This window comes from Apis laboriosa, unplaced genomic scaffold, assembly GCF_014066325.1.
Source record: "Apis laboriosa isolate Shangri-la unplaced genomic scaffold, ASM1406632v1 scaffold26_cov146, whole genome shotgun sequence".
NCBI classification, from domain to species: Eukaryota; Metazoa; Arthropoda; class Insecta; order Hymenoptera; family Apidae; genus Apis; species Apis laboriosa.
This window is the reverse complement of record NW_025222592.1, coordinates 2531808-2543791: the sequence shown is the minus strand read 5'-3', so window position 1 is coordinate 2543791 and position 11984 is coordinate 2531808. Positions and strand designations below refer to the sequence as shown.

Sequence of the window (11984 nt, the reverse complement as noted above, 5' to 3'; positions counted from 1 at the left end):
CCAATCACATCCCTCCTTTGTACATATCCCCTCTTCACTCCTCAATCCTCTCCCAGGGACGGTTCGCGGTCCAGCCACGTTCCTCTGTTCCGTTGTTTCTACGAGGGTTTCTTGGTTGCTACCTCGACTTTTTTCGTCCTAATTATTATTCTCCGTCACATTCTTGCAGAAAGAAATAAAAGATGATCGAATATGCAGTAAGTTTTAGAAATCTCTATTATGAATCTCGAAAAAGCGTTCATATTTGGATTTATGATGAATATTTGATGCTTGTAAAAATTATTGGAATAAATAACGAAAATGATTAAAATTATCATTTTTTCAGGAACACTTAAAAACAATTTTTTGAAGATAATTGAGAATGGATATAGAAACTATTTTCTGTATTTTAATGATCATTCGTCGATTTCGATATAATAATTGTTGATGGAAATTATCGATACTACGATCGATGGAATCGAAAATAAGCTAAGTTCAGCTTGGACTACACGAAGAGTTGAATATTTATAAAAGTTTGATAGACATATAAAATACATATAAAAAAATAGATTTTTTGATTTTAACTGGATAATAGAATTTCACTTTTTTAATTTAATTCTTTTTTATGCTACTAACATAAAACAAATTTGCTATATTTTTCAATAGACGATGCAGCACAATGTGCACAATCGATAATCGATCTAGTTTAATTATACGATCAGTATGTCGAAGTCAATGGCCTCGAAACAAAGAACCGACATAAAAAGAAGATAACTATTCAATTGTTACCCACCTTGAAAGGTATAACAGAATCTTTTTAATGCTTTTTTTCGATAAAAATCAAACACAGCTCATATTCTAATTCAATTATGGCTCATTTAGCAAAGAATAACTATATTAATCAAGATCTATTATCACTGTAAAGGAAATAAAAAAAGAAACATAGGAAATAATTAATGCCAGAAAAATAATTGCAAATAAAAATTATTTTTAATTATATTATATTTCAAATAAAAAGATTGTAACAAAATTCATTATACTTCGAAAATTATATTTATTATTATTAATTATTATATTATTATTATATTATATTTTGAAAGAAAAAAAAATTGTTCCAAGCCAAACTATTCCAGTTTAATAAAACAATGCAACATTCTCTTACAGAAAATAAGATATGCTCTCAATTTTATGAATCATAGCTCTGATAAAACATAGTTAAGTCGTTTTTCTACTATTCGTATAGAAACGAACAGGTTCAATGATCTGAAAAATCACTTGTAGAAGAAATTATATTCTATATAATCGAATCGTAATGAAATATGGCTATGTTATCTATAGTCTTTATATTTATTCAATGTTTTACTTTTAATCAATCTCTATACAAGTATAAATGTAACAGTCTATAAATAACGGATGCCATATTCTCACCTGAGCTTCTTCAGCCGATTATGACGTCGTGTTTGTTGACCGTGACACAATACGCCTGTAAAAACATGTAATCTTCTTTTGGTGTCTGCCTCTGTTTAATTCTGCTGTCTCCCTACATTTTCTGAGACCATAAAAATGATGTCACTTTTAGCATCATCCTTAATACTTGAAAATTACTTTATAAAAATATTCAAATAATTTTTTATTAATATATTCTGCATTATTCAAATAATTAATAATCTTATATATTTCAAATTTCATAAAATTGTTTATTGTGATATTTTTTTTTTCTTTAAAATTCCGGCGAAACATTTAATTTGTTCAAAAAAATGCAATTTTTTTTAAGTTTCTTAAATTTGAAACGAATAAATTTTATATAAAATTATATTAGAATATAATAATTTTTAAATACTTTAAATATAAAATTTATTGATTCTGATTCAGAGATTTTTGTTTGTAAAATATTCAATATTTGTACATTGTTTATGCTGAACTTTCAGAATATTTTACAGTTATGCAGTCAGTCCGTTTCCGTATTGTTCCCTGAATTTCCTAGAATATATAGATCACTGAACGTTTCCGGAGAACGGTGAAACTCCGGGAGTGTCGCTTAGTCGTTACGAAATCAGCTGTGCGCCTGTCGGTGCTTGTTGTAGGTCGCGTTCAGGACTCCCCTCGACTTCCCTCGTTGCTCTATTCCTCTCATTTCATCCAACAGGCTAGAAGTTAGAAGAGAGGGGATATTAAAGGTCGCCGCAACGTGGAGATCAATACGAAACCTACATACCTACCTTCCCTATCGGGCCAATGGGAATGTCTAAAATGATCCTTCTCCTTAAATCTATCAAATTTTTCTCCTTATAAGGCAACCAATTTATCATAATTTTCTAATCTATGAAATCTAATATAATTATAATCCTTCGTAAATTTATTAACTATTTTCTTCCTTTTAAATTGCTAATTTGTTAAAATTATCTTTTACAATACAATGTTTTTCTAAGTTTCAGATATTCAGTTATAATAGACTAGCATGAATTGAATAACTATAGATTTTTAATATGATAATTTAATAAGGATATAATTAATATGATAATTTAATAATGATAATTTAATAAGATGAATTGTTATAGAGATGTTTATTTGAATAAGTGTTTAACATAATGATCACATTTTGGAAGATTTAGTGTGATGCACAATCTCTCTGTTTTTCTTTGATATGTAAGAATATATATAAGATTTTTTAAATCTTTCTTTTAATTATGATATATGTTTTAAAATTATTAAATTATATATGATTTTCAGTCATAAATTCATCTTAAGAATATAAATATTCAATAGAAATACAATTAATATTTATTAAATGAGATTCTTTGTTTTCTATTAAAGATAAACTTGGAAAATTAACATTCTTAAAATTTTTTAAAATTACATATATAATTTTGACTAATTTAATTATTTTTTATGTTAATAAACCAATCAGCTGTTATCAATATCTTTATTAGAATTAAATATACTATATATATAATTTAATTTTTGATAAATTGGTCATTAGAATTAGAGAATATATTTTTAAATAAGTTTCACTTCTTCTTCTGATTTCACTTTCCAGTCAATGTCAGTCAATGGCGGCCAACATGGAAACTTATTATCCGTAATCGATATGTCTGAAAATCGATCGGTTTCAAGGAACGATTATTGTGTTCGAGGAACGTATACATATAATTAGCAACAACGGCTTCAACAAGAAAGTTACCGATTGAAATTGAAACAAAAAATGAAGACAACTTTGCATTGGGATTATTATTAAAAATATTCTAAAAATTCTATCTCACCAATATAACACATTATCGTTATTAGAAGAATTATGTAATGCTTTGAGTTGGCCAGTCTGGCTGGGTTGATGAGGAAAGTTGCGTCAATGGCCGGGAGGAAATTACTTTTCCTCGTCCGTTATTTTTATCCTGAGAAGTGTTTTATGCCGTTTCCACAGTTATGGTTTAACGAGAACCTGTCTCTTTCATTTAGCTCCTATGGATAATTCGTTTTATCAAAATTAAAATATATATAATTATATATTATAAATTTTAATTTTAAAATTCTTTTAAAATTAATATTTATTATTTTATTGATTATTAATTAAATTATTTAAAGAAATTAAACATATGATGATAAAACTTTAAAATTGACAATCAAACTTTAAAATTGACAAAGTAATAGAAATTGATATTGGATAGATATATATAGTTTTATTGGCGTGATAAAGATTAGAAATCAAGATTTCGCTTTTCATGTTTATTTGTTCACCTTCAATAAGTGCCAATATGATAATAATTGTAATATGATATTGAAAAAAATTTTAGAATGGATTTTAAAATTTAATATTAATGTAAAAATTAGTAAAATGAAAATATTAATGCAGTACTATTATTGAATACAAAATATATAATACATAAATATATAAATGTATAAAAAAATTATATCAAATATTAATATAATTTTTATTGTAGTATTCGTATTTTCAAATTTTGATAAGAAATAAAAATACATATAATACGATATAATACAAAAAAAATAAAAGGAAAAAATTAAAAAAAAATAAGACTAATAAACTAACAAAAAATAAGATATAATATTATTTAAAAAAGCCATTGATGACCTTGAAATTTATAAAATGACCTTGGTATTTATAAAATATCTCTAATATAAATACTCTTCTTATACTTTTCTCATCTAATCGTATTATTGCATTACAAACTATAACTGTAAATATTATGTTACAAGTCTCAATTACGTAAATTATTAATATCCACATTGAATATACGTTATACCATTCTTTTAATGTGCATAGGAACTTGATATTCTAGTTTCATTTTCTAAACGTTCTAGGCTATAATTACAATACAAATATCCATTATCTTATCAATATGTAATATATATAATATATATATAATATATATATTCGTATTATTTTTCTTAAAGAAAATTACACATATATATAAAATTAAAAATTGCTACTTGGATCGCAGTCATAGAAATCGGGCATTAAATACCACAATAACCATGTTAAATCGCTAAGCTGCCTCAAGAGACTTACAATTTATCGCGTGACTGGCACCAAGTATGACAAAGATTTCTCATCCAGTTTTTCGATGCTTGACATCAGCAACTATTAGAAAAAAAAAAACTATTTTTACAAGAAATGGAAGAATGAAAAATGAAGAAATAGAATGGAAAACAAAACTAAAAATCCTTTGTCTCATAAGTATGAATACTGATTGAAAATACTGGTTTTTGATTCCATTGACTAAGGGCAGTTCTCAATGTCAATGTCTCAGAATTGGTCGAGCACCACTGCTTCTTTCGTAATTTCGACACGTACGCCACGAGGAGATCAGTTACCGCTGATGGCCACCTTGCTTGTTTATTACATAATGTTGGTCGACAATTTTGCCATGCCAGATATACTTGTTTTCCGTAGAAAAACGGCTGGTCGCGCCAAGATTATTCGCTGGCACTTCGAACGAGGAAAACATCAACCAGACCGCTTCCTTATCGATCTTTCGCCGCGATCTTTTATCGTTTTCGCTGAATTAATATTAATGCTTCAATAGTGTATGTAATAATTCCTATTTGGAGATAGTTAACATTCTTCTTAATGAGAGTTTCAGGCAATTTCACTGTTTGATTATTCTTTTCATTTTCATTAGATAGAAGTAACACTGATATGTTAATATTGAAAATAAATAATTTTAGTGTGATGTAGTAAAAGAAATATATAGAGAATAAATATGTTAAAATTATTCTAAAAAAATCTTTATTTTTCTTTAATACTAAAAAATAATTATTAAATTCATGATAATATAAATCGTGATAATGAATATTTTATAAGTTTGCACAACTTAAAATAGTTAAAACTTAAAACTTCACATTTTAATGAAATGAAGCCTCGTAAAAACTGTGATGATTGACACGTAAAAATTTTTTATGGTATTAGATAAGATTATTATGTAAAAATGACTAATAAATCTTCTTTATATGTTTTTATTATAGCATATTTTATATTAATAATTTAAAAAGTGAAAGAAATATTAGGATAATTTGGAAAATGAAAAAAATAAAATGAAAATAAAAAATTCAAGCAACAATCATAATTTTTAAAAAACTCTTAAAAATATAAACTTGTTTAATCTTGGAACAAAAGACTGAAACTCGAAAATAATTTAAACAATTTTTTAAATTTTAAATATATTTATAATATTTACTCATCTCTTTTTATTTAAATTAATTTTTAAGAAAGTATAAAAACATTTTAATTTTACTCTTAAATCTGTCTACGACAACTTGGTGAACTCATTCAAATCAATTGATGAGGTCGAGTTGATACATAGCCAATGAAATTAGCTAGTAGGCAATTAAGCGCATCATTGAGCAAATCCTAACAAGCTTGTCACTGTTGATAGACACAAAGTATAGTTGAAAGAAATTCTACTTAACGTTAATTTTTTCATCGGCTTTGTTAATAATAATTATATAATCAATAATAATTATGTAGTAATCTTATGCATCTTAAATTTAATTAGATTTTATAATATAACTATTATAAAAATATATAATATAACTATTATAAAAAAGAAATATTGAATTTAATATTTGTTTTTTAATTAAACATAATATTATGCTTTATTATATTATTTTTCACTTAAAATCCAACTAATTAAAATCAAAATGTAATAGTGAAATTTAAATTTTTATCTTAAAAAAATAAAATTATATTTAAAATTCAACTTTTGAAAGAATGCAAAATTGAATCAAAAAAAAAAAAATTTTTTTCAGTTTTCCAATTAAAGAAAAAAAAATATAATATTACACTTGAATTATTCTTAAGATTATCATTCACAACTTGTCATTGAATATATCTTTATCAAAGCCTTAGTAAAATCATTAAACAAACCAAGTTAAATACGTATATATATTATCTTGATGAAAAGTTCACAAATAATCGACGATGCATATGTACTCAATCCATTACCTCAAAAGACTGTATATCTCTTACGCAAAACGCAATTATCTTAGCAGTCGAGCAGGGCTTAAATTTAGCGAGGAATTTCGCTAAGTCGACGGGACGCAAAAGCTGAAGGGCCCTGCTGGTGCTGGGACTGAAATACACGAGGGTTAAACGACAAAATCCTCGAATTGTTTCTCTATGTATTGTTTTTTATCCTTCATTGCTGCACATATAGCACAGTAAATATAAATCTTCTTAACCGGTATAGTCGGACATGCAATTCCACTATAAAACTATATATTTTTAATATATCATTTTATAGAATTACTTTTCAATTTTCTTTATATTAAAATTTTAGAAAATCGAAGGCAAATTAAATAGATAATTCTGATCAAAATTTAAAATAAAATTTTGAATTTTTAAAATAAATAATCTAGGTTTTAATAAGATACATACGATGGATATAAATAATTAATGTTATATTAATTCCTTTGTTAATTACATATTTTGATACGAATACACATCTATAAATTATATAATTTATATATATTTCAAATAATTTTGATTGATTTATTGACAATTATAATTTTTGATTTTTAAAATATTGTAAAAAATACCAAAAATATATTTCTTTCCATTTTTAAAAAAATTTAATAAATCATAATGTATATCAGAAATAAATACATTTTTTCCAAATCCAAATTTCATTCAAATTACAAATGAAAATTACGAATGATAAATAATACTAAATTAATTATTTATTTATATTAATAATGATAATTAATTAATTATTAAAATTATTAATTAATTAATTAAATAATTTTCTGTATACCAGTATATATTAGATCAATAGGATAACAAGAAATCTCATAAGTATTTGAATATAGTTGCTATATTTTTATATATACCTAGTAATTGGCTGCAATACAATTACAACATGGATTTTCAAACTGTGGATCGCAACTCCCAAGATAACCATCACAATTACTTCTATTTCCAATTATTTATATAGAAAATTTTATAATGAAAAATTTTTAATATTTATTTATTTTGGTATACCTACAAAAAAACAGAAGTGATTTATCATCTATTATAGCAGATATTGAAACAAATACTAAACATTCATTTTACATTTTTCATATTTCTTTCTCATTTTCACCTGTGTATGTAAATATATCTCTAAAAGTGAAATTTTTATATTCAGATATTTTGTCTTATTAAAAATGCGTGTTTATTTAATTGCAATAAGAAAGATATTTATTCAGCTGTTATAAAAGGGAGTTTACCTCAGAAATATATTGGGAATCACTGCTTTAAAGCATTTATGTCGCAAGGGATATCATCTCTTTTAAGACATCGCTCCCTCGCTGCAGCAGTGGCCGTGAAATCGACTACGTCGACCATTCTAAAATCGTGCCAGAATTTCTTGCCAATTGGAGCTCCATCCTGTCTACCTGCGTAAACTACTATCCCGTGAATTTTTCTTTCTTTTCCTTCGCTAACAAAATTTCGATACCGGAGGATGGGACGAAACGTTGACTCCTTGAGAATCAGCCAAGGAACTTGATATCGCAAGGTTTTATTTCTGCGATTAAGGCTTGCACAATTGCAGCGTTTAAAAATTTAAAAATTAATTTTTTTATTATTTAATATTTAAAAAAGATTGACGAAAAGGAGAGATATAAAGGATAATGGAAAGATTCATCTAACAATGATGGATGGAGATGTTTTTATATTCTTTCTTTTCGAATCATGCTAGTAGATTGCGAAGAACATGGTTAAGATAGAAATTAAAGGAATTAATTTTTCACATATTTAATCGACAAGTGTAATCGTCACTTATCATTTCGTATTTTTTTTTTTTTATCTTTCGATAAGATTCGAAAGTTTAAGCAAATGTTTTCTATCTTGTGATAAAAATTCTTGATCTTTCTCTTTGATTACTTTGAAATTTTTCGATAAATTTTGGCAAGTTGTTTTTGAATTAAAAAAATTTTTATGATAAGAAAAATAATTTTCAAACTGTAAGATTTTTAATTAAATTATTTTTTAAAGAATAATTCATAATTTTTTTTTTGTTTTTTGAATAAAAAAAATATTATTACTTATTAATCTCTTAAATCTTCTTTAAACGAATAATTTATTTAATATTTATTAAATAATTATTCTTTCGATAATTTATCTTTTAATAATTTTATAGAAATTATTATAGTAAATATATTTATTTCTTTTTTAATTTCTTTTTTTTGTTAAAAAAAATATTTGTAATAAAATATAATATATTTCTTTGTTTTTACATTCTTATATGAAACTGTAATATGTAAAAGTTAAGGAGTTTTTTTAAAAAACATTCAAAATAAAGAACGTAATAAATGTACGTGCATAATATTATTTTTGTACTAGTTAGAAAGCTTATAACAAGTTGAAACGACTTCGAAAAATCGTTAACTCGCACATGTGCATTACGTCATTGGTTCTTGTAAGAACTGCTAAATGATGATGATTTGTTAGTTTATGAGCCTTTGTTACCATACCAGTCATCAACAGAATTGTGATATCTATCTATAATAATGTAATGAAATTTTAATCTTTTTCAAACAAGAATTTTTTTTCAAATAAAAAAGATTATTCAATAGAATAATCTAAAAAATTTAACATAAACAATTCTCCCTATTTCAAATATATTTTATAAAAGATTACATCATCATTTGAAATTACATTTGTAAATATATGCATTATTATCATCCAATTATTATACTAAGACACTTTTTGTATCTTCAAAAAACACTTGATAAATCTCATTAATGTACAAAATAAAACTCTCCAACTTTTTAAACCAAAAAGAAACAAGATAAATAGCAGCATAAATCTAGAAGCTTATTTTTCCATCGTTTCAAATGCTTTGAAAGTTTACATTTCGCGATCGTACGTCGCTCAAAATAATCAGAAACCGCTGCTTAAAATTTTATTGCATGTTCATATATTCAAAGCATTTATTCATGCATTTTATATATTTGAATCATATGATTGAATAACTCTAGATTACATTATTAATAATTCCTGTAAATTTTTATATATTTCTTACATTTAAAAAAAGAAAACTATTGTCAATTATTTATCTAATTTTTACATAATTAGATCTGAGTGAGAATTGGAGGAAAATTGAAATAAATATCAGAAGACTGAAATATTTGCATAAACAAATACTAAAAAATTTGAAGATATTATTTTTTTATGTATTTATCATTTCAGAGAAAATCTTAATTGCAAAATAAACTGTATATTTATATATTTCAAAAATCTATTTTCATAATCATGATCTACGCATACTTACGTGAAATCTCAATTTTTGTTCTTCAGTTTTTATCGTGAGTTTAAAATTTAATATAAATTTTATTACAGCCTTGGGTGTTGCTCCTTCGTCTAAGCACGCCAAATCATGAGAGGGCCAGGTTTTGCGGAATCTCCGGTGTTTATAAACGTTTAATTGTCCATGGCCAACAACATTCGGCAAGCAGTTAGCTTGCCTATTACGATACACCGCATTGGAAGTACCGGGAAAACTATGCGATCTATTTTCGAGCTTGAGGATTCGCTGTTGTTGGGCGGACATACTCCGCTACTCTTCCTCTTTCGATTCAAAGAAAGCTCGTCTTTCCCCGACTGCTTTCGTCTTTGCCACCCGCGAAAACTGATGTATTTTTAGCTGAAGCTTCAAGGTTCTGGGATAGGAACGATAAATATGTTAAATTATAGAAAACAGAGATAAACTAATTAAAATTATATTTAAATTAATGATTAATAATGATTTTAAGACGAGGTAAAATAACTTAAAAAAGGAATTGTAAATAAATATTATACTGCCTTCTAAGTAAAGATCTTGAAACTCTTGTGTATTTTAAGATTCACAATTTACTATTTTATATTACCATTTTTTTTTTCCTAGAAATATTACATTTGTATTCATAGTTTTCTTAAAAAAGAATATTATTCTTTGAATAATATTTCTTGGAAAAGAAAAAATATTTTTTTCAAATGATAAATTGAAAAAAATATGTTTTGTGATGGTCTGTAAGACGAGTCAAAGTTTCATCTGTAGAGAATGCACCATGCTTCTTTTATTTTGTTGTATCTCTCATATTCATTAGGGATAATTGCATTTTATTTCTCCCTGTTCAACTAATTCCACAAGTGTTCAGAGAACTTTATTCTCACGAATAAATTTAAATTTGTCGATTTAAATATTAACTATTATTTATATAATACATATTTCATTTGCTGAGATATATTATATTAAAGATGTATATTTGTGTGTTAATTTATTATATAATTTGTTAAAATTAAAACTTTTCATGAAATAAAATTAATGATAATGGATTATACATTACTAATATATAATATATTATAATATAATATAATATAATATATTTTTAATTTTAATTTTTTCAGAAAAAAATTTATTTGTTTTTAATTTTTTATACTAATTAATCAAAATTTTAAGTTTTTTTGTTTTATAATCTGTATAATAACATTTTCACAATTAATTTAAATTGAATAAAAGCTTTAATACTAATTGTATGAATTATTTCAAATCATTTAATTTAAGCAAAGAATTAACCAAGATTGTTATTCAATTGAAAGCATTGATGCATCCAATTTTGAAAATAAGTTCGATACAATCTTATCATGCATCTTGAAAGTACATGATACTTCGAGAAATATCGACAGATGTCTCTACAGATCATTTTACTGCACCAAAGTTGATAACATAGAGTTCTTCATATAACATATTCTTGAATAAAAAATCTTAAAATAAAAACTATAAATATATAATTAATTCATAAATTATATAAATTTTAATAATTATTAATGATTAACATTATAATTACAATTAATATTAAAGAAATAATGTTATCTTAACATTAAAATATTAAAAATATAAAGATTGAAAAATTTAATAAATTAATAAACATTTATCTATAAAAATCAAATTTTGTATCATTTTAAATATTTAAGTTTTATTAGTACTTTTAATTAATCTAACGTAATGATTTTTAATAACTTTATTTTATATAATTATAAGAATATCATTAATTTCGTTATATAAAAATCGGAAGGGAAAATTCTGGAGAGGAAAATTCCATGAAAATCGTTCTCTCTGTGAAATCGAATTGACAATTAAGTATTTAGGATAGCTGCGGGTCGCGTGTCAGGAAGAGTCATCTTCACCAGCATGATCATACGTAAAAACATATGGTTTATATATGGGATACAAAATAGGTACTCGAAGAAACTTGAGAAAACAATTTTACAGAGTACTCGACTATTGTTACTTTTAATTAATATTTTAAGAGCAATTTACCAATTATATTACTTGATAAAAAAAATATTATTACTGTCATATAGAAATTATAATATTTATATAAAATTATATTTATGCATAAATCATGAAAGTTATAAAATTTTATCTAAAATTTTAGAAAATTTCATAATTTCTATCGTATATATAAATTGAATTTATCGTAAATAAAATAAATTCTCGTTTCCCAAATCCACATTTCATTTTATTCTA

General features: G+C 24.5%; 1 protein-coding gene and 1 long non-coding RNA gene across 7 annotated transcripts; one reads left to right on the top strand and one right to left on the bottom strand.

Moving 5' to 3' along the window:
* Positions 1-76: 76 nt before the first annotated feature.
* LOC122713964 lies at positions 77-3141 on the top strand. The gene is made up of 3 exons (XR_006346545.1): positions 77-197; positions 326-780; positions 3017-3141. It is a non-coding gene; the product is annotated as an uncharacterized LOC122713964 (long non-coding RNA).
* LOC122713962 lies at positions 1892-10041 on the bottom strand. Of its 6 annotated transcripts, none has more exons than XR_006346544.1 (3): positions 4502-5052; positions 3240-3435; positions 2931-3071 (listed from the first exon to the last, which is right to left on the bottom strand). XR_006346544.1 is itself a non-coding variant. In XM_043934836.1 (2 exons), the coding sequence occupies exons 1-2, from the start codon at positions 10023-10025 to the stop codon at positions 2115-2117; spliced, it is 291 nt and encodes a 96-aa protein (XP_043790771.1). In that variant the 5' UTR covers positions 10026-10041; the 3' UTR covers positions 1892-2114. The 6 variants fall into 6 exon arrangements, 3 of the variants coding, with proteins under 3 accessions (XP_043790771.1, XP_043790769.1, XP_043790770.1); XR_006346543.1 differs by lacking the exons at positions 2931-3071; positions 3240-3435; positions 4502-5052 and adding exons at positions 7295-7471; positions 7699-7875; positions 9747-10041; XR_006346542.1 differs by lacking the exons at positions 2931-3071; positions 3240-3435; positions 4502-5052 and adding exons at positions 7295-7471; positions 7699-7866; positions 9747-10041.
* Positions 10042-11984: the final 1943 nt, after the last annotated feature.